Source organism: Panthera leo, chromosome B3, assembly GCF_018350215.1.
Source record: "Panthera leo isolate Ple1 chromosome B3, P.leo_Ple1_pat1.1, whole genome shotgun sequence".
Taxonomy (NCBI): Eukaryota; Metazoa; Chordata; class Mammalia; order Carnivora; family Felidae; genus Panthera; species Panthera leo.
Window position 1 is genome coordinate 39,810,654 of NC_056684.1, and position 22,713 is coordinate 39,833,366.

The 22,713-nt window shown below is 46.9% G+C and overlaps 1 protein-coding gene and 1 long non-coding RNA gene across 5 annotated transcripts in view; one reads left to right on the forward strand and one right to left on the reverse strand.

Moving 5' to 3' along the window:
- The window catches only part of PARP16 (poly(ADP-ribose) polymerase family member 16), a 27,602-nt gene continuing 4,889 nt past the window's right edge, over positions 1 to 22,713 (forward strand). The window contains exons 1-6 of one of the 4 annotated variants that reach the window (XM_042941695.1): positions 1 to 619; positions 11,106 to 11,186; positions 13,532 to 13,738; positions 16,758 to 16,929; positions 18,567 to 18,708; positions 20,053 to 20,340. In XM_042941695.1, the coding sequence (XP_042797629.1) occupies positions 446 to 619; positions 11,106 to 11,186; positions 13,532 to 13,738; positions 16,758 to 16,929; positions 18,567 to 18,708; positions 20,053 to 20,191 (915 nt within the window). In that variant the 5' untranslated portion in view covers positions 1 to 445 and the 3' untranslated portion in view covers positions 20,192 to 20,340. Of the gene's footprint in view, positions 620 to 11,105; positions 11,244 to 13,531; positions 13,739 to 16,757; positions 16,930 to 18,566; positions 18,709 to 20,052; positions 20,341 to 22,713 lie in introns of those variants that run through there. The other 3 variants (XM_042941692.1, XM_042941693.1, XM_042941696.1) reach the window with 3 other exon arrangements.
- The window catches only part of LOC122221911, a 14,039-nt gene continuing 12,586 nt past the window's right edge, over positions 21,261 to 22,713 (reverse strand). Inside the window, exon 3 of the long non-coding RNA XR_006203508.1 lies at positions 21,261 to 21,344. This is a non-coding gene — a long non-coding RNA (uncharacterized LOC122221911). The remainder of the gene's footprint in view (positions 21,345 to 22,713) is intronic.

The window sequence follows — 22,713 nt, forward strand, 5'->3', positions numbered from 1 at the left end:
GGGGAGGGGGGTCTTCCTCGGCTTCCCCCTGGGGGTGTCCTCCCTCCCCCCGCCCCAGGCTCCTGCAGAGGACACGTGTCAGCACGTTCCCGCCGTTGTCGTCTCATCCCATGTCATAGCCCCACCCCCAGGCCTGGGACACCCCCCCTCCGGGCCCCATTATCCCCAGGCCCAACCCCCTAGGCTGACCTGCGGGCCCAGCCGGGTGCCTCTACTCGACTGGTGGGTCTCCTCGGGCAGCGAGCATACCGGCCCGGCCCCCCGCCGAAGACACTCGTCAGCACGTTCTTACCCCGGTCGCTCTTCCCTCGGCCTAGCTCCACCCCGGGCCTGGGAACCCTGGTCTCCTCTGGCCCATTGTCCCTGGGCCCAGCTCCGCGCTGACCGCAGGCTCGGCCCTAGCCCGTGACCCGCGCGTCTCCCCCGGCAACGCGCCGCCACCCGGATGCAGCCAGCAGGCTGGGCGGCCGTCAGGGAGGCGGTGGGCCGCGACATGCTGGCCGCTGACCTCCGTTGCAGCCTCTTCGCCTCGGCGCTGCAGAGCTACAAGCGCGACTCAGTGCTGCGGCCCTTCCCTACGTCCTATGCCCGCCACGACTGCAAGGACTTTGAGGCCCTGGTGAGTGTGCTTCCCTCCACCCCTTCCCGTGCTGTCCTCTGCATCCCAGGCCACGTGGCCTGGGGACCCGTATTAGTAAACATACCAGCCCCCAGACTTAACGTTCCTAGCCAGGCCTTAGGGAAGGTTTCCATGAACTCAGAATACTCACCCATACCCTAATATCGACACACTTGGTGTCTGCAGTGTTCATGACAAGTGACTCCCAGGAGTGAAGTGAAGAATTCAGTAGTTGCATAGGCCTCCACAAAATTTCCTAGCATGGCCAACAGTAGGGTGTTGATCTGAATCAGATGGTTCTGCTAAATCAGAACTTACCCATCCCTTTGCCAATAATAAGATACCAAAAATCACTAAAGATACCCAGACTTCAAATGAGGTTATATATGGGCAGTACTTTTATAAACTGTAACATACAGTACACATGTAAGCTGTTATTCTCCTATGAATCATAAGGCACTTAATTTCTTACAGAGTTCACCTAAAGGTCAGCATTCCAGATATCAATTGTCTTTGTAATTCAAATATTTGGAATTACCTAGAAAAATGTAATTTACCAAAATTGATTCTATAAGAGAAAATCAAAATAACCTATAATCATTAAAGACATTGAATTAGTAAAGATTTTCCCTTAAAGAAAACTCCAGGCCTAGCTGGTTTCCTTGGTGCATTCCAGCAAGCAATGAGGGACTAAGTGTTTCCAGTTTAACTTTGTGTAAAATTCTTCCAGAGTATTGAAAAAGAAGCTAGTACAACCTTGATTTAAATCTGATAAATACAAGAAAAGAAAATTATAGGCCAATGTCACTCAGGAGTATAAATGTAGAAATCCTCTATAAAGTATTATGATCCTGAATCTAGCAGTGTATAAAAAGAATTCTTCATTAACAGAGTGGATTTCTCCCAGAAATCAAAATTAGTTAAACATTAAAAAGAAATCATTGGGGGTGCCTCAGTGGCTCAGTTGGTTAAGCATCTGACTTCTGCTTAGGTCATGATCTCACGGTTTGTCAGCTTGAGCCCTGCATCAGGCTCTCTGCTGTCAGTGAGCCAACTTCAGATCCTCTGTCCCCCTTGCCCCCTGCCCCTCTCCCACTCTCCCACACTCAAAAATAAACAAACTTTTAAAAAGTCAATGAATGTTATGAACTATGTTAAAGATTAAGGGAGATGTTTAGAATCAACAGATGTTTAGAATTTTCTCTGATGAGGTGGTCAGTGTTGGGTTCCCTCTTTGCTATCACTCCCAGGAGGTCTAGGGACAAAGACCCAGCCTCTTGTCCATTGCAGCCCAGGCTGGGGATGTGTTAAGGACACCACAGTGCACAGGTATTTCAGAGTACAGGGAGCAGGAGTTTGGAGAAAGATAAGCCAACTGACTTCCCCCATGGTTTATTCTGAAAATTCAGATGTTCAATTTTGTGAGTTTCTGATACCAGAGCCTTGGGGATGAAACTTCCTTCGCTTTTGTCAGTAGATGATATGCCTTCTGTGGGCCAGGTGCTAAGGATGCAGAATTAAAGACTCAAGGAGAGGTTAACAAGGTGTTCAGCTGTACTATGGGTAAGCTCTATATATATAATATGGGAGTCCAGAGCCAGAATCCCAGTCCTTGATAGTGGACTGGAGTCAGGCAGCATTAAGTAGAGGCAGTGGCTGATGGCATGATGAGTCCCTAGGGACATGGAGGAATCGAAGGAGCAGAGAAGAGGAAAGGGGTATTCTAGAAGGAGTATCAGGATGGGCAGAAAGCCAGGTGCTCATCGAGAAGGACAAGTCTGTACTTTAGTGTGGTTCTCGTGGGGGAACACGAAGAGATGAGGTAGACTGGAGTAAAGAGGACTGAGCATGTCTTACCAAGATGTGTTGATTTTATTCTTGGACAGGGGAGGGTATTGGTGAGATCCAGGATGCATTTCTGAAAGACCCCTGGGGTGGCAGGGTGAGAGGAGGATCTGTTCAGGATGGGTAGACAGAGGAGGAGAGATTGGGGTCAGAGGAACCAAACTCACTAGAGATGGTACCCCACAATGCACCTTGTTAATTTTTACCAAGAAACATCCAAGTGGACTAGAATGTTCAGTGTGCTCTTTTCCTGTCTTCTTGGCAAAAAGAATAAGGTTTGTTTGATGAATATGGGATGAATGCAAAGGGAGCTTTGTAATTGTTTGGATTTCTTCACACTCTATAAAAATTTGTTTAAAGAGTATTCATTTATTTATGTTTTTTTAAAGTTTTTTTTCATGTTTATTTATTTTTGAGAGAGTGAAAGCGAGAGACAGAGTGCAAGCAGGGGAGGGGCAGAGAAAGAGGGAGACACAGAATCCGAAGCAGGCTCCAGGCTCTGAGCTGTCAGCACAGAGCCCCATGCGCAGCTTGAACTTGTGGATGTGAGATCATGACCTGAGCCGAAGTTGGACTCTTAACCAAGTGAGCTACCCAGGTACCCCTACTTATGTGATTTCTACACCCACTGTGGGATTCAAACTCATGGCCCTGAGATCAAGAGTTGTACTCTTTGAGCCAGCCAGGGGCCCATAAAATTTAATTTTGCAAATAGTGGTTGGATATATTTTTGTTATAAAAAATACAAACGAGGGGCGCCTGGGTGGCTCAGTCGGTTGGGCGGCCGACTTCGGCTCAGGTCATGATCTCGCGGTCCGTGAGTTCGAGCCCCGCGTCGTGCTCTGTGCTGACAGCTCAGAGCCTGGAGCCTGTTTCAGATTCTATGTCTCCCTCTCTCTGACCCTCCCATGTTCATGCTCTGTCTCTCCCTGTCTCAAAAATAATAAAACATTAAAAAAAAATTAAAAAAAAAATACAAACGATACCAATAAAGGAAAAGTGCCCCTGATAGAGCCCACCCGATTTCACATCCCTCCCCATAGGTATCTGTGCTCTCAGTTTAAGGCACTTCCTTCCTTCCTCTCGTACCTGTAAGTCCCTTGGGAGAGCATTGGCAATTCAGGTAGCCCCAAATAGCCACTCCTTTATAGTGACAGACTGTCCAGCCATGGGGCGCACTGTGCCACCTCTAGACAGTGCACCCTTTCTCTTGAGGGCCACTGGAGAAACATGGACAGATTCTTACCACCTTGTTCTGTCGCCATATTCCTTATATGGGCACCATTGTTAGGGAAACTAGCCCAGGCTGAACAGCTTCTTGGCTGTCTGTAGGCATGGTTTTAATGAGCAGTTTCTCAGGAGAAAGCCACTCACCAGGCAGGGCCTGGCATGTCGATGGCTGGGGGCATGCACACATTCTTAAATAAGTATACTTTAGGTTTCATTTTGCCACGTGTTACATGAATTACAGGAAAGATGCAGAGAACTTGGCATCTGGACCTGTGTCTGATCCAAAGATTAGCTTTTTAAAATTATTAAGTAAACTCTACCCCCCCCCAACACGGGGCTGGAACTCACGATCCCGAGACCAAGAGCCACAGGCTCCACCGACCTACTGAGCCAGCCAGGCACCCCTCAAAGGTTAGTTTTTAAAGAAAATGGAATCAGGTCCAGAGTTGTCCTTCTGGATTATATTGTGGTTAGCTGAAGAAGGAAGGTAGGGAGCTGTTAAAAAGTCTCTTATTGTTAGCTGAAGCACTTGGGAACATTTTCATTTTCATTGTATCATTTTCAGCCACTTTTAATTCATTTTCTCAGCACTATGAGGTGTCATTACACACCTATCACACATGTGTTGCAGTTTCCAAAATTTAGGACTCTGGCTGAATTACTCTATTGGCTGTTGCTTTCCTGGGAACATCCCTTGCTGAACCAAGCTTTGGCTTTAGGAATGGCTCTGGCCTTATTTCATCACAGCACCCAAATTGTCTCTTACCTCTCATGCCTTATTTGGAGGACATTTCTATTCTTTTTTTTTTTTTTTAATGTTTATTTATTTTTGAGAGAGAGAGAGAGAGAGAGAGAGATACACACACACACACACACACACACACACACAAGAATCCAAAGCAGGCTCCAGGCCCTGAGCTGTCAGTACAGAGCCTGACACAGGGCTTGAACCCACAAACCTGGGCTTGAACCCACAGTCTGTGAGATCATGCCCTTCAGCCACCCAGGTGCTCCAGGACATTTCTATTCTGAGTCAGCTCTTTGATTTTGCACTGGGAGTTCTTTGTATTCCCAGGGCCTGGCCTGAGAGCTGCTTATCAGATATTTGAGGAATCAAATTAGGTATGTGCTGATTGCCTCCAGCTGAGGGTTTCTGACTTTGTTCCTTGGGAAAAGGGTTGGCTAAGCTCTTATCAGGTCAGAGCATTTCTAAGATTCTTGGGATGTCCTGTAGCCATGACCATTGGCTCCCAAACTTCAGGTTGAGCTATCCTGGGCACAGTTCATGTTCCTGAGTCACTTGACACAGAATCTTGTCATTGGTGTCACAACTGGTTTTTGTTTTGTTTTTCCCCCGGTAAATATCATGCCCTGGTTCACCATTAGCCTGAAGACCCTTTCTGAGGGTAGAAGGTCAGGAGGAATGGCTCCTTTGTATCAATTCCAGACCCTTGCCACCCATTGTGTGCCTGAGGACCAGCAGCATCGGCATCACTTGGAAGCTAGTTAGAAGTGCAGAATGTTGGGCCCCACCCCAGACCTACCCAATCAATACCTACATTTTAACAAGATTCTCGGTTCATTCCCTTTTAGCACCTCCACCCACATCTAGTAATTATGACCTCTGGCATCTTCCTAGACGAGGATCTTTTTTTTTTTTTTTCCAGATGTTTTTCTTTCCTGCTGTCAGCCCTTCTGCTTAATAACTAAACCTGAGTATCCCCACCTTTTCCTAGTGATAAGAATCACCTACCGCAGCTTCTGTAAACACATTCTGAGGCCTCCTCATCAGGAGATTATGATCTGGTTGCAGAGTGCCCACTGGGCTGCCCTGTCACTTCCTCACTCAAAGCAAAGACATGAGTTGTCTCTTTCCAGGGTCATTGGCCCTCCCTTTCCTCCCCTCATCTCCTCCTGGTTCCCTGCCCTTGTCCTCTCTGTTACCCAAACCACCTGTTTCCTGAGACACTTCCTTTCTCAAACCCCTGCCACCCCCCAGCACGGCCCACTGTTCAAGCCCTGCCCAGGCTCCTCAGCCCCTGCTCCAACTAAATACTTCTTTATTTCTCACAAAAGAGGCTGCAGAAGTGTGGTCTGTGGGATGACAGGCTTTATTTGTTCTTCTGACCTTTTAGAAATTGGGAAATTAAAAAAAAAAAAAAAAAAAGAACAAGCAGGAGTTTGGTGATTTCTTTTTAAAAGAAAAACATCTGAGGCTCCATAGCCTGGATAGAAGTCACCCTTCGGCAGAACCCGGCTGCAGCTGGGTGTTGGTGGCTGGGCCCCTTGTTAAGCCAGGGGGTTCCAGTTCAACACTGTCCTCACCTCGCTTTCCTAGGCTCCCCCCATACTCATTTGCATCACCCCTCTGGCTCTGGGTGCTTTTAAGTCTGGGACTACCTTTTGCCTGTCTACCATGCTTTGTACCACTGGGAGTGCCCTCTGCTCTGTCTCTCGGAATCCTCCCCACCACTCCCATCCCAGCCACTCCGTAAACCCTCCCCTCTGCCTTCTCCCCTAAACCCCCAGAAATGCCTTCCTTCCTCCTGAACTCTCATTCTCCTCAGTCAAGTTTTTGGTAAGTGCCTTCTGCTGTCAAGCACTGTGGTTTGTCACTCTTGTCTGCATGGAGGGTTTTCCACCTCCTGACCCTGCTCCGTTCTACAAGTTACATACACCTTTCTCCGTCCCTGTGACAGGGCTTAGGCTCAGCCAGTAGCTCTCTTGGTTGTATTAGCTTCCCAAGCAGCCTCTTAAAGTTCTGCTGGAATTGCTCCTTTGGGCTAAAATAGTCCGTTATAAATTTCTCCATTGAAGGGCGCCTGGCCGGCCCAGTCAGTGGAGCATGTGACTCTTGATCTCAGTGTTGTGGGTTTGAGCCCCATGCTGGGTATAGAGATTACTTAAAATCTTTAAAATACATACATACATACATTTATTTCTCCATTGATTTGGTAGGAGAGACTCCCAGAGAACAGGCTCTGGAGTCAGCCTGCCTGGCTTCATGTCTCTGCCCTGCCGTTGAATGAATAGCTGTGCAGCCCTGAGCATGGTGCTTACGTTGTCCAAACCTGTTTCCTCCCTCCTTTAAAACAGGCTGTCGTGATATAAAGAATTGGGGCACCTGGGTGGCTCAGTTGAGTGTCCAACCTCGGCTCGGGTCATGATCTCGCAGTTGGCGAGTTCAAGCCCTGCATCGGGCTCTCTGCTGTGAGCATGGAGCCTGCTTCGGATCCTCTGTCTCCCTCTCTTTCTCTGCCTCCCCCGCTCACTTTCTCTGTCTCTCTCAAAATAAATAGATAAACTTAAAAAAAAAAAAAAAAGCAGGCTGTTGTGAGGATAAAATGAGATGATGCATGCACAGCATCTAGCCCAGTGCCTGGTTCATGATAAGACCTTAATACATAGCAGCAGTTACTCTCTTGTTCTGAACTTCATGCCAGCTTCTAGGCCAGTTGCAGGGGGTCCAGCAGGATACATAAGATGTGGCTGGCCCTCGGGAAGTGTTTGTCCCAACCAGATTTGAGGTGGCCCCAGAGAATCAAGTACCAGCATGGGATTCTGCATGGAGCGGTGGGGAGCACAGAAGTCATGGGTGGTCAGGGACAGGGGAGGTGACTTTGAGCTGGCCTTGAAGATGTGAAATGTCACACTAGGCAGCTGCAGAAGCATAGAGGAAAGACATAGGGCAGTTGATGAACAGCATGGGGGCAGCAGGTGTGAAGTTTGTGGCGAGAGGTGTTAGGCAGAGAGGCCAGCCAGACCAGATGCAGAAGGGTCTTGTTAAGGGAAGTGTAAGGATAAGCCACCTAGTTACATTTGAATTTCAGATAAGTAACAGATGATTTTGAAAGTGCAATTATGCCTTCAGTATTGTACAGGTTATACTTATACTAAAAAAATTGATTTTGTTGTTTATCTGAAATTCACGTTTAACTGAACAGACTGTATTTTATCGGGCAACTCTACTTATATGGCTCATTCCTCAAAGGCCCTGGTAAAATGCAGACAGGTTTTGGTCATAAGAGGAAGACTCCTGTTAACTTGTTGGAGCAGGTTTATTTTTCAGAGTAGCTTGAAAAGTGAAATGGGACATACGGGAGGTCGTTTGAGGGATTAAAGAGTGGACAAAGTGGGCAGGACACACAGGGGCCCTATCTGGGCAGGTAGCACTGAGAGGGCGTGGGTTCTGGAAGAGATCTTGCTCCAGGGGGAGGCCAAGGTCCAGCTCAGAGCCAGGAGGGATGTCTCCCACTTTCCCAGACTGAACCCATAAAAGGGGCCTGGCTTAGCTAACTGTTCTTTTGCTGCTCCCTGTGTTCTGGACTATTGGCAAGGGCTGTGGCTCACAGGTGGGATTTGAGAACAGGAGTGATGGGGACAGTAATCGTGGGAAGGAGGGCTGAGCTCTGGCTCTGGGATAACAAGTGTGGATCAGGAGTAGAAAAGAAGGTCAGAGGAGGCCACAGGCTGCTGAGGGGTGTCCTCTGGATTGTGCAGGTAGCAGGCTGTGGGGATGGCCCCCGGAGGGTACTGTCAGTGGCTCTCTATTGCCTATAGAACAAAGCCCTGAATCCGCAAGGTGGGTCAAGGCCTTCATAGACTGATGTTACCTTCTCACTCCTGTTCCTTCTGGAGACCCCTCCCCCATACTCTAGCCTCCAGCCACATGGAACTCCCTGCAGCTAACGAGGACAACAGTTGTGGCACTCCTACTAACACAAGAGCACTTAATACCCTCCTACTGCTCTAACACCGTGTTTGTTTAACCTGATTAACCTTCACAGGGATCTCGTGAAGAGGCTACTAATACTATCCAAATTGTATGTTTGAGGAAACTGAGACACAGGATTCAAGGTCTGACAGTTCACAGGAGAGGTCAAATGACTCACCCAGGTCACACAGCTAGTAGGGGTTTAAGAGCCCAGGTTTAGACCCAGGCTGCCTGGGACAAGAGCCTGCACACTTCACCAAGTCACCATCCATCTCCCTGACTACACACTGTACTTTCCTGCTTCTGCTCCTTTGCATTTGAAGCCCAGGTCACAGGGCATCTCCTCTGTGAAGCTTTCCTGACAACCCCTTATTCCCCCAGCCCTCACTTAGCAAAAGTCCTGCCTGGTCCCCTTAGTAGTTAGTATACATCTTTGTTATGACAATGAATAGATTTCAGTCATAATTCTTTACCTTTCTGACTCCCCCACTGTGGAGCAGCAATACTCATGGAGCATTTACACACCCACACATCCACGGTTTTTAACTGGATCCTCACTGATGCTCCACAAGGCATATAGAGACTGTTGTATTAGAAGTCTGAGGCTAGTGATTGATTCTTTGGAAACAGAGACAGGAATAAAGCAATCCTGAAATGTTTCTGATTTTCTACAACAGAGTTAAGAAACAAAATCCTCAAGGTCAGCAACAGCCAGCTTTCTAGACAAATGGAGAAGAAAAGAAATGGACATGTTTAGATCTACTACTTTCTTTCATCTTCTTGGCAACCTGACATGGAAGCAGCGGGGATTCTGTGTTAGAGGAGTTTGAGGTACAGCCTCAGGTCCTGAGGTCCAGTGCTTTGCCTACAGACCAGGAATTCAAACCCAGATCTGTCTGCTCTTTCCTCTACACCCAGGAAAGAGAATTAGAAAAACACAAGATAGGGGCACCTGGGTGGCTCAGTCGGTTGAGCGTCCAACTTTGGCTCATGTCATGATCTCACAGTTCTGAGTTCAAGCCCCATGTCAGGCTCTGTGCTGACAGCTCAGAGCCTGGAGCCTGCTTCCGATTCTGTGTCTCCCTCTCTCTCTCTGCCCCTCCCCCACTTATGCTCTGTCTCTCTCTCTCTCTTTCTCTGTCAAAAATAAATAAATGTTAAAAAAAAAAAAAAAAGAAAGAACAAGGAAAACACAAGATAGTCCTCAGCCTCCAGGAGTCTTAGCCATACAGGGGAGGGATTATTGGGACTGAGGGGTTTCGGGTTAGAGGAGAGAGGGGTGCCTGGGTTAGTAGAGGTGGAGGAAGGAGCATCCCAGGGGACTGAATGAGCAAAGCTTGGAGGTGGTACAACCCAAGCTATGTTCACTCAACATTAGTCTGTAGTGTTTTAAATGCCATGCTGGAGAGATTTGGCTCCTAGTGAGCTGTAATTTCTGAGCAAAAGCTATAGAACCTTGTAGCTTTCTGTAAATCCAGGTCCCCTGTCCCTTATAAGAAATCCTGGCATCAGATGTGTTTCTCAATTCAGATTCTGCCCAATTTTACAAAGGTAATAATGTGTTGCACCCACACAACTAAACTTCCTGACTCTGTTCACATGGGGCACCAGCCTAAACAGGATGGTTCTTGGAGACAATGACACTCGCTGCAGGGCAGCATCGGCATTCTGTTCTTGCTTAAGTCCCCATAGCAGCCCACACAGAGGTCCAGGAGCTTGTCTTTACCTCCTGAGAGTGACAGCTGAGGTGTAAGGAGCGGGGTGGGGGAGTGCCTACCTAAATGAAGCTCCATGTTCCACAGGGGCTGAGCTCTCTTGTAAGAACACCGTAGACACAGCTGCCGGAGTCCTCACAAAAAGTCACCACTCAGGGAAACCCAAAGCCATGGATTGCCCACTCATAGTTTCTTCCAGTCCAGGTCCAGTTTACCATCCTGGGTCATTTTTACCATAAGGAGTGTTGCCTGGTTATGTACGTAGTTGACGTACTACTTCCATCTGGTCTCCGGGAGACAGGTTGACGGGAGGTTAACTGATGCTGAAGGGAAAAGGCCTTGATAGCCCTTTATCCACACTTGTATATACCATGTATTTGGTGACTCCTCCAGCAAGGTGGTATTCCATAATCAGACATTAATATTCCTGCAGCAAAATGTATCACATCAATAGTAATAGGAAGTGGGATAAGTACAGATTAAGGGCACCTGGGTGGCTCAGTAGGTTAAGCGTTCGACTTCGGCTTAGGTCGTGATCTCGCGGTTCATTGGTTCGAGTCCTGCGTCGGGCTCTGTGCTGACAGCTCAGAGCCTGGAGCCTGGAGCCTGCTTTGGATTCTGTGTCCTCTCTCTGCCCCTCCATGCGCACGCTCTGTCTCTCTCTCTCAAAAATAAATAAACTGTGTCTATTAAAACAAAGATTTTTTAAAAATCTTTAAAAAAAAGATTTTAAAAATAAAGACTAAGTGAACCTCACATCATCTCAGGTCAGGTTTTATAGCAAATGAGTTACAAAACAATGTTTCAGCATTCAGAGCTTTTAGAGTTCGGTATTTGGAAAGGGAATCCACACCTGTACCTTTCTTCTTAAGAAATTCCTTGAAACATGAAAGGAGTGCAATTCTATGCTTTACCACCAGAGGGCCCCCTAGTTATCATTTGGTTCCAGATCCTTGCTAATGGAGATTTTTCCTCTTTTCAGCTTGCAGATGCCAGCAAGCTACCCAACCTGAAAGAACTTCTCCAGTCCTCCGGAGACAAAGACAAACGTGCCAGGGATCTGGTGAGCTGGATTTTATCCTCAAAGGTCCTGACAATCCACAGTGCAGGGAAGTCAGAGGTGAGACTTTGGTCTGTAGGACAGCACATTGCTAGAGCTAAAGGGCTCTGGGACCTCCTTGTGCACCAGAATGGCCTGGGAAGCTTGTTGAAAATGCATATTCCTGGACCTTGCCCTGAGAGATGCTGATTCTGTGTCTGGAGTGGCCTCAGGAACTTGCACACTGGCAGTGCAAACCTGTGTTCCCCCTCTTACTGTGAACCTGGTGCAGGTTACTGGGTGCATTTCATTAACTCAGTTTCCTCATCTATAAAATGGGAACAATAATAGTATACTTCCACAGGGAACTAGCTGTGAGAATTGAATGACTTTTCACATTTAGAAGAATGCCTTAAGGCATTCTGCTAAGGGCTCGTAAATGTTGGGTATCACAGGCACCCCAGGTAAATCCAGTAAGGGTGCACCCTTGACCACACCTTAAGAAACATTGGCCTCATCCAGTTGTTAGGAAACAGAGAGGCAGAACCGGAAGTAATGGAAAACTTTAGGCTCTGGGATCAAATCCCACTTCCATCCATTATTGAGTCTCCTTTTCCCTATTTATAAATTGTGAATATTAATAGCTAACTCAGAGGGGAGCTATGATAGAATGTATGCCACCCCCAGTACAGTTTCTGGCACAGATCAGACATTCTGTAATTCGGTTTCCCTTGCCTGGCCAGGATCTCCCAGGGACAGGCTGGGATGGCAGGAACCTGAGTGTAGGAAGGCAGATCCCTGATCTGGTGCTCTTTTCTCTGAGCAGCAGCAGGGGTTTATCTGTACTGGTCTTTACTTAATTTTATTTTAAGAACATTTAATTTTACAAGCTCCTGCTCAAGACAGAAATCCTCCTTAAGTGGCATAGAATTTGGTATCTTTGATTCTGGTGTCTAGGGACGTCCATCTCTGTTGGTAAATGGTAAATAACACACAGAGCCCCACAGTGGGAGTCAGGAGATCCCTATTCAAGTCCAGGCTGGGTTGCTAACTGCTAGATGATCCCTGGGTTTCACTTTTGTCATCTGCTAAATTTAGATTTATTAATTCTTCATGTGGGTATTAAGCACCTGCTAGATGTTGGCTGCTGTAGGTAAAGTAGATAAGGCAGTGTGACTCCTTAACTTTTCATTATGGACCAGTTAAGTTCCATTAAAATATGGAGTGTTGGCGCCATATGGAGTGAGGGTTTTCAGCCTTTTATCATGTCCAAGTAAGGACGTGAGGCTGCCATGTATCATCACTTTATAAAAGGATGTTTTAATATAAAAAAGGAGGATGTTCTCAAAAAAAGGACAATTCTTCCAAAGAAAGGATGGCAGGCAACCTTACAGCAGTATAAATCTATCTGTTACATTGTCCTTATTTTTCTCATTTAAACACAACCCAGAGAAAACTTTGCCACAGATTGGCTTTGGTCTATGACTTACTGTTTAGAAATCACTGAAAAGATGTCATCTCTGCCTTGAAAAGGATTATTGCCTTTTAGGAAGAGCTCATTCTTCTGTATCAATAGGTTTTGTGGCATGACAAATCATTCCAAAAACCTTGATTAAAACAACCTTGATTGTTTCTCATGATTCTGTGAGTGAGTTGGATTGTTCTTCTGGGTGGGGCAGGATGATCTAGTGTCTCAGTCTTCAGCTGGTATGTCTCACATGTCTCCATCTTCCGCTGGGGTGGCTGCTGTGGTTGGGGCCCTCCTCTGCGAGACTGTCACCCTCCTGAAGGCTAGCAGGGCTCATTCACATGGCAGTGAAGCGTTCCCAGCAGCAGATGGTTAAGGGCGAGCCCTTTCAAAGTCTGTTTGCTGTATATTTGCCAAGGTCCCATTGGTCAAAGCAAGTCACATGGCCAAGCCCAGATTCAAGGTGGCACAGAGGTGCCACATCTTGTTGGAGTCCGGGAATTCTACCTGCAGACTCACATTACAGAGGTGTGATAGACAAGGATGAGTGGAAAGGTTGTGGCCATTTTTGCAACTGATCACACCTTTCTACCTCCTGAGACTATTGTAAAGACAGAGTGCAGGAAAGGGATGTGACAGTGTTATGAAAACTAGGGGTGGTGTCTAGTTCAAAGGAGCAGTTTGTGCTTCTTGGCCTAGTGTGGGGAAAAACATTATTATAGGAAAGTAATCTTGAACTAGAAGCTCTAAGCTTATTTATAAATTGTTATCTTTATTCTCATGAAACTAGTTCTCGTGAGCAGACCCCATAGGAATTAAGCCCAAAGCTTTAGGAGGCCATTTTGGCAGCACAACTTAACAGCTTCCCCAATAAAATTGCGACTTCCTACATGTTTTCAAGTTCGAAAAGATCCAAAAGCTGACCGGTGCCCCTCACACGCCTGTCCCCGTGCCGGACTTCCTGTTTGAAATTGAGTACTCCAACCCAGCGAACGCCAAATTTTATGAGACCAAAGGAGAACGAGACCTAATCTACGCCTTCCACGGGAGCCGCCTCGAAAACTTCCATTCCATCATCCACAATGGGCTGCATTGCCACCTGAACAAGGTGGGGCCTAAGCCTAATGACATGAGGGTCAGAACCCTGGGGAGTTGCCTGGGGGAGGCTGGGGGGGATAGGTTCACTGAGGCCACACTCAGGTGTGGTCTGCAGACCAGCACCTGGGAGCCTGTGAAAATGCAGAATCTTGAGCCCACCCTAGACCTTCTGAATTAGAACCTGCATTTTAACAAGATCTCTGTGTGATTCTTGTACTGACTACAGTTTAAGAACTATGGATTTAAAGATGGTTCCCAACCTTGGCTGCCCATTTAGAATCACTTGGGAAGCTTTTAAAAATCCCAATGCTTGGCTGTATCCCAGAAGAATTCAATCAGAATCTCTGGTGTGGGGCCCAGATAACAGTATGCTTTAAAAGCCAGGGGATCCCAAGGGGCACCTGTGGCTCAGTCAGTGAAGCATCCAGCTCTTGATTTCAGATCAGGTCATGATCTCACAGCTCATGAGATCAAGCCCTTCATCAGGTTCTGTGCTGACAGCATGGACCCTGCTTGGGATTCTCTTTCCCTCTATGCCCCTTCCTTTCTCGTGCTCTGTCTCTCTCTCAAAATAAATAAATAAACATGAAAAAAATAAATAAAAGCCAGGTAATCCCACTATGTATCCAACCCTCCCTGTTCAGCCTGGTCCCTCGTCCAGCTGCACCACATCACCCAAGAGCTTGTCAGACATACGACATCTCAGGTACACCCCAGACCACATGATCAGAGATGACTTTAACAAGCTCACCAGGTGATTTGTCTGAAGTTTGAGAAGCACTTGCCTAGGGGACAGTCCAACAGAATCAGTCCTTAGAAATATTGAGGGATGCTCCAAGGAGAGGTCCTTTCCTCCCTTTTTTTTTGGAGTCAAAACAGTGTCACTCACCCTTCTCTGCTGGCATTTATTTTGGCTCTTAGTGAGGTATAGGAAGACAACTACATATAGGAACCAGAAAGACCACCTTAGCCACTCTGTGTCCTGGGAAATTGCTTAACCTCTCTGAGCCTCAGTGTCCTCATCTGTAAAATAGGACGTTATCACCCACAGTCTCGTGTGCTGAGAGGATTCAAATAGTTTATATATGCAAAGGGCTCTTCCCGTTCTTAGACCCTAAGAAAGCAATGACTGCTTTTATAGGTGGATGGAGAGGGAATCTAGGCTAGTGGCAGGGCTGCAGCCTTTCCCTAGTCATGCCAACATCTGCCTCGTCTGAGGGGTTGGCTCCATGGCCATGGGCTCCGTTGTGGCTGATGCAGCCCTGAGGCTAGAGAGACTTCCAACACTGCTGTAGCTGATTAGCGTGCAGTTGGGTTTTTTGTACGATGACGGGCCTGTTTATACTGGCTCTCGGCCTATTATTATGGCCAGGCTACTGGAATCTGGGGGGGCTCTGCTTCACAGCATAACTGGCCTTGGAGAAGTTGCCTGAAGATTATACCAGACCTTCTCTTCAGTGTCCAGGGAGTTTGCTGCTTAGAGACATCTTCTCGGAGTCCTTTGGTAAAGCGGATGCTCTTTTGGCTGCTTCTGTCTGGGTTTTCAGTGAGGGGCTTGCTTGAGGGAGCCTACTTGCCAGTTGAAGCTGTGAGATTGTTTTCATGGTACAGATACCCCAGCTTTCCCACTCTGGTGCGCCTCTGCTTACAGCAGTCTCGCTCAAGGCTCTTGAGTCTATGGAGTCTAGTCTGTGTATATATGGCAGCTATAGCTTAGAATGGGTGCAGAGTCAGATCAGACAACACCTAGGGTCCTTGGAGAAGGTCTGTGTCAGCTTTTGAGACATGGGGACACTGCCTAACTTGGCAAGGGGCTTCCCAAAGGTAAAGCAAAGGCTTGTTTCATTTCCCCTAAGCTTCACCTAACCAGCTTAGAATTGTAGAAGCCCGGTGCCACTGAATAGGACATTTCTCAGTTCCCAAGCATAGGCTGTTCAGAGAGCAGTTTGAGTTCACTTAACAGATCCTAATACTGCAGCCAAAAGATAGCAATTGAATTTGAACTTGAATTTCAAATTCCATCCATTGGTAACAGCTACCTGAAATGTTGTGTTGAGAAGGATTCTGAGTCAGTATGAATGAGTGCCATGATTGATATTTTTATGCTGGCCATCATGGTTGATTATAGACCCTTGGCCATGGTCTACCGTGGGCAAAAGATGTATTTGCTCTGCCTGCTGTAGTCTCAACTTGTAGGTATGTCTCCTGATATCCTTCTCTCTCATCTGACATGCTGCTTCATGGAGGACATCAAGTTAGCACCTACCATTAGGGACCTGCCTCCTAGATTTTGGACATCTCCTTGGTTGACACCAACACAGAGTAAAACTTACCATGTCCCTAATATAGGCCTGCCCTATTTGGTTACAGTTTTTTGTCTGAGAGCTTCATTTCTTTTTCAAGTAGTGACTTAGATTACTTCCATCCTTAGGTGTGATCCCACTCGCTGTGCATAAGTGTGTGACTTTGCTTCTGCGAGGCCATTGGTGTAACCATGCTAAATGCGTTCACGTAACAGGAATTGCTAATACATTATAATATAAACGCCCACCCCTCCGATGTGTCAGATGTCCTGCTCGATGCTTTATGTACATTATCTCATTGAATCATCCTCAACCTCATAGAGGAGATACTAACATCACCATTTTACAGATGTAGAAACTGAGACCGAGAGAGTTTACGTAACTTGCCAGCTCGTTGGAGGTATAGTCAGGATTCAAACTCAGGTCTGTTTGGACTCTTATACCTATGTTTTTCTCACTCAACCTTGACCATAGGAACTGCTAGTTTTCTAGGCTAGGTGGGCACATCCACAATTAGTTAAACTGTCATCAGATAGGAATGGGTTTACTAATAACCCTGTGATGATGTCATAGAATAATTTGATATTATATGCCTTTTACTGGGGATAAAGAGGCTTGAGAATTTTGTATTTACAACTCTGTTGAAGAAAGACCTATGTCAGCTTGCTGTGCCAATTTTACATTCACCCAGCCTTGTTTCTTTTCTGTTGACCTCTGCCATTCCAGACATCCTTGTTTGGGGAAGGGACCTACCTCACCAGTGACTTGAGCCTGGCCCTCATTTATAGCCCCCATGGCCTTGGATGGCAGCACAGCCTCCTTGGCCCCATCCTCAGCTGTGTGGCTGTGTGTGAAGTCATTGATCATCCAGATGTCAAGTGCCAAATGAAGAAGAAGGGTGAGTGAGGACTTGGCCTGGACCTAGGCTGCAGGCCTCTGAGTGTGTAGGCTCTTGCCATTGACCCATCTGTTGGGTGGATCACCCATTGCATGCAGAGGGATGAGCTGGGTCCAAAGCAATGTGGGACAGGGGCTTGCCTTCAAGGAGTGAACAGTCTCCTTGGGGATTGAGCACTTACTACAAGGTGGTAAGCACAGAGTGCCATGTGAGGAGGCTGATGAGGTCCACAAGGGCAGCTCACAGGAAGGTGCAATCAAACATTGTAGGTCCAAGTATTCAGGGGAAACTTTGGGGAGAGGTAAGATTTTTTTAAATGTTTATTTATTTTTGAGAGAGAGGGGGGAAGGGCAGAGAGAGAGGGAGACACAGAATCTGAAGCAGGCTCTAGGCTCTGAGCTGTCAGCATAGAGCCTGACACAGGGCGTGAACCCACGAACGGCAAGATCATGACCTGAGCTAAAGTCAGACGCTTAACCAACTGAGCCACCCAGGTGCCCCGGGAGGAAGTGAGATTTGACAGATAAAAGGGAGCGTGTGAGGCCAGAGTGTGGGCTCCTTGAAGGCAGAAAGTGAGTTTTAGTCACTCTTGGGCACCTGATACCTGCAGAGAGCCTGAAATCTATTTGACATTCAGTAGGTATTCACTAAATAGAAGCTAAAGACGTGGATCCAGACCCTGTCCTCCAGGCTACTCTGGTATGTGCCTGAGCCCCCAGAGGATGTGAGAGGCAACTGAGGCCACAGAGAGTAAATCCTGGACTCTCTGGGGGAGTGGATGACTAGCTAGAGCTCAGTCCACTCCTCCGATATGTCTCTTAGAGTCTGTGCCTTGTGCGCCCTGCTGTTTTGCCCGCAAAGGCAGAAGAGTCGCAGAACTGTTATTCTAGTCTCCAGAACTGGCCTGTTAGTTCCACTGAGAAAAGGAGAATTGAGGAAACTGTCTGTTCCTGGCCTCTAATGTAAAACAACTGGAATCCTGAGGAATGGCCCGTGTCTGACACTACCCTTCCACACCAGGCAGCATGAATATTTGCATTTATAATTCTTAGGAAGTTAGCAAACTGTGACATAAACATCAAAACAAAACCTTGCAGAGTCTACTGTTGCACACAGCTTTGGCTTTGTTTGTTTGTTTGTTTGTTTGTTGTTTTTATAAAGCTTCATCATATTATTAAAAGGAAAGTTTTAGGTTTTTTTTGTTTTGTTTTGTTTTTTAAACAAATCTTGGTACAAAGCGTGGAACATAAGAGTTCTAAGAAGCTCAAAAATCCAGAATGATTAATTTAAAATGCCTAAGAGACTTGTTTTGGGTCAAGCCCTGTACCTAGGCCCAGATAATTTTTTTGTTATGGCCATCAGTCTGCTTCTTCCCTCTGCTTTTCCAACGCAGGTTTTTTTCCCCCTTGTCTCCCTTTTATCTTCCTGTTCCTTTTCCCCCTCGTCCAGCTTGTCAGACTCTCCTGTATTTTAGTGCTGCTTCACATACAGCACATATACAGCTGAGGCCATTCCTCACCCTGCTGGGGCTTTCCCACCCTCATGACCAGGAGGCTTGACTTATTTCTATTTGTAATTTGCTTTTTTTATTATTGTATTTCCCCCCGGTGAAGTTGTACTTTATTCTCCTTATTCAGATTCTAAGGAGATAGATCGCAGGAGAGCAAGAATCAAACATAGTGAAGGCGGAGACATCCCTCCAAAGTACTTTGTGGTCACCAATAACCAGCTTCTGCGAGTGAAGTACCTGCTGGTGTACTCCCAGAAGCAGCCCAAGAGGTAAGGAGGACAGGCCCTGCTAGAGGTCCAGGAGAACATCTAAATGCTGAGAGTATTGTGTCCCTAGTTATCAGCATCCCTTGCTCCCAGCCTTAGACCTCAGCTATGTGTAAAATATATAAAACGCTGTGCTGCACACGGTGAGGGGTGAGGAAGACAGGTGGAATAAGATGCGGTCCTGGCCCTGAGAGGACTGTGTTCTAGTGAAGAAGACAGAGAGATTTGTAAATACAAATAACATGAGGGACCGAACGAAGCCAAATTGGCTGCTCCAGACCATGAGGCCCCTTAGCCACCCAGGCTCCTGATTGTAGTCAGAAATGCACTGATTTAGGTTAAGCCAAGAGGCAGGGTGGTGCCTGGATGCTGATTGGGAATATGTGCCACTCTGCTTGGTCACTTCCTGCGGTGACTGCTCCTCTCTGGACCTGAGATGCTTCATCTTTATGTCCAAGATGAGGGTGTTGGACTCAACAGCAGACAAGACCTGTCAGCTCCTCAGAACCGTGGTGGATTCCACATCCCATCTCAGCAGTGTGATGGTGGGTGGCAGGGTTCCCCGGGATCAAGGGTCACTTTGAGGTCCTGTCACATTGTTGGGGTCTGTGGCAGAGCTTCTGATGGGGACAAGCAGCAGATGAGCAGCTAAGGGGGTCACTTGTAATCCTCCCCACTCCTGGCTGTATACACCAGTGTTTCCATGCTTCAAGATTTCATAAACCAGTAAAATCCTCACCCCATCCCCCACATTGGGGAGATCTGCATAGGGTTCCTGAGTCTGAGGAACATTATCCTCTGGTTTAAAATCATCTGGCTTCTTCTACTTGAAAATTCCATTCCTTTCCCACTTCTCCCTGGAGTGTCTCTTCAGTACACACTTGGACGGTTTAGATCATCTCCCAGTGGGCCAGAGAGGATTTCCCCAGCTCGGACTGATATCTGTACATGTCTAAAAGTGAAAAGATTTCTGCTAAATTACCTGCCACCTGCTGCCATCTGGGCAGACACCCTGAGCACAGTCATTCTTCTAGATACCAAAGTCTTGCCTAAGAAAAGATGGGTCACAAAAGGCACCAGAGGAGCTATGAAAGAGAAGATCAGGATGAGCTCATTGCATAGCTGTCTTTGTACATTTAGAAGATGTTCTGGTGAAAGATGTGTCGGTGCCAGGGCAAATAGCCCCAGATTTTTTTGAGCGAAGGAGCATGCACGAAGCTTCATTTCATGGCTCACCCAGAGGATGAGATTCATCATTTCATCATCTTTGAGCCAGAAGTTGTTGCATACACTTAAAAAAAAAATGTTTTTCTCTTCTTGCCAACATCACTTTTTCCCCCCCTTAAGCAGGGCTTCAAGCCAGCTGTCCTGGTTTTCCAGCCATTGGTTTACGGTCATGATATCCCTGTATCTGCTGCTGCTGCTCATTGTGAGTGCCATCAACTCCTCAGCTTTCCAACACTTCTGGAATCGTGCAAAGAGATAATCTCTCTGGTGTGGGGGCCACCTCGACCATGTGCCTTATGACAACCTGTTCTGTACCTCCCATGCGCCGCGTCCAATCAGGTGTAGCCTGGGGGCCAGTTGGGGACCACAGGACAATTATCATATGCCATAAATGTATTGATTGCCTTTGATGATGCTCTGAGCCACACTCCGCTCAGTAGGGACCACGAGTCTCTCGCTCTGGGGCTTCAGGGGAGTCCTCCTGTCTGCTCCTTCCTAAACAGTCCTAGGGAGTTGGTTTTTCTGCCAGGGCCAAAGGAAAAAGTCCTGCTGCATTTAAAAACAAAGTGTCCAAGCTGTCAGTGGGGTGTTTACAGTCACTCCTGGCAGACGTTGGCCCTTTCTCTAATGCCTTCTGGAAGGCAGAATATGTGTGGTGGGGACTATAAATCACTAGGCGGTTGCCTTGTTTTGACCTGAGACACCCAAGAGGAACAGTCATGTTTCTCATAAAAATTGGTGGGATCGTTTTGAATTCCATCAGCCTTTGTATGTGAGTGCAAAACCTTTTCACAGTTTTCTCAGATCAACAAACAGCCTTCTGCTACAGCTGTAACCCCCCTGCCCCAACCATGGACGAGCAAGGAAGGAGCCAGAGACCTGATAAAAAAGACAAATTTAACAGCAACTCAAGTCTTTTTCTAAAAATTACCAACTGCTGATTGTAGTTGAAATGGAAACACATGCTTGTTTTCTGTTTTGTTTTGCTTTTTTAAGTAGCTATTTGACAAATTCATCTTTGGGAGCTGAGTAAAAGGAGAAGATTTCGAGAGCACTCTTTGGTCAGTGCCCATAGTCTCTTTCCTGGCCATGTGTTAGAGAAAGGGATTTGAGTTGCAGGCCTGCCACCTGTTCTTGTTCTCACGAAGCTGCCTTGATTGTGGCCTCCCAGCCACAAGTGCCACGCTGCAGGACCTCAGGACACAGGCCTGCCTCAGTCTGCCGCCAGCGTGCATGGACTGAGCCTCCCTTGGTGGGCTCACAGGTCGTCGGGACCCAACCTGGGCTTTAAAAGTGGGGAAGAAGCCTCTGGCTGCTCAGGGAGCTGCAGATCTCCTTGCTGTGTTCTCTGTCCTTCCTTTCTGCCCTGTTTCAGCCATCATGGAGCCCCATCTGATTTGAGGGGTAGATCTCTGTAAAGAAGGTAGAAAGTCATTTTTCTATAATCTGTGAAGTTGTGAACAAGCCACTATCATGGTTTTTACATTGAATATTGGAAGATTTCAGAGATAATAAAGGTATTTTCCTAATTATCAAGTGGCCTTTGTGACTCCTTTCAGTCTCAGCGGGAGTCTGCCATGTATGCCTTGTTGCTAAAAATCTTATCCTCTCTTCCTTTGTTCAAGGTACAGTTTTCTGGACACCATATATCACCTGGATATCTAGTAGGTATTAGATTGCTAGTCATTGATTTAACAAATACGAGCACCTACCATGTGCCAGGCACTAGAAATAGGAGCAGGATCAAGGTAAAAGTGTCCCTGCCCTCCTGGAGCTGCCAGTCTGGCAAGGTCGGGAGCTAGACAAGCATTCTCAGGAGTGGGGTTGGATTACATGTTGTTATAAAGGAGTTTTGGAAAACACTTGGCAAGAAGTCTTAACATAGTCTGGGGTGAGAAAATACAGAAGTGACACATGTACACCTGCAAAGCACCTACGTGTGCAAATTTCTTTTTTTCTTTTCTTTTTTTTTTTCTATCTTTCTTTGTTTTTTTTTAGTAGGCTTCACACCCAGTGTGGAGCCCAACTCAAGACTTGAACTCACAACCCTGAGATCAAGACCTGAGCTGAGATCCAGAGTTGGACACTTAACTGACTGAGCCACCCAGGTGCCCCTGATTTATTTAATCCTGACAACAGATAAGAAACGGAAGTGCCAGAGAATTTTGTAGCTTGCTCAAAGCTATGTGGCTGGGAAGCAGCACAGAGCTGGGAGCTGCACATGGCAGGTTTCAGTGTTAATCTCACAACCACCATCCTCTGCAGCACCCCTGGGCTCCTAGAAAAGGTGATATTTAACTGAAGCCCGAAAGAACCACCAGTATCAGGCCAACAAGTGGAGGGAGAGTGTTTCAGGCACTGGGAAAAGCACATGTAAGGACCTAGAGTTCTTGCTGGAGAAGTTAAAAGCAGGAAGGTCATAAAGGAAGAGGCTGTGGTGAGAAATGGGGTGGAAGAGGTGGGCACAGGCCAGATCATGCAAGACCCTCAAAGCTGTGGGCCAGGGAGCGCCATTAGGTTTTAAGCATGGAAATGATATGATCAGATTTGGTTTCCAGGAAACTCATTCTGGCTGGTGGTTGCAGAATAGATTTAGCATTATTTTGAGGATTAAAAGAACTGACACAGTCGGGCTCAGCACAGAGCAAATAGCTGACATGTTTCAGCTGCTATTAGTTTTTAGTGGCCCAGCAGAGGGAATGAGCATGCACAGGACACCTAGCAGCAATGTCCAGGGAAATAGGAGGAAACCAAGACAGCAAAATGTCATGGAAGCCAAAA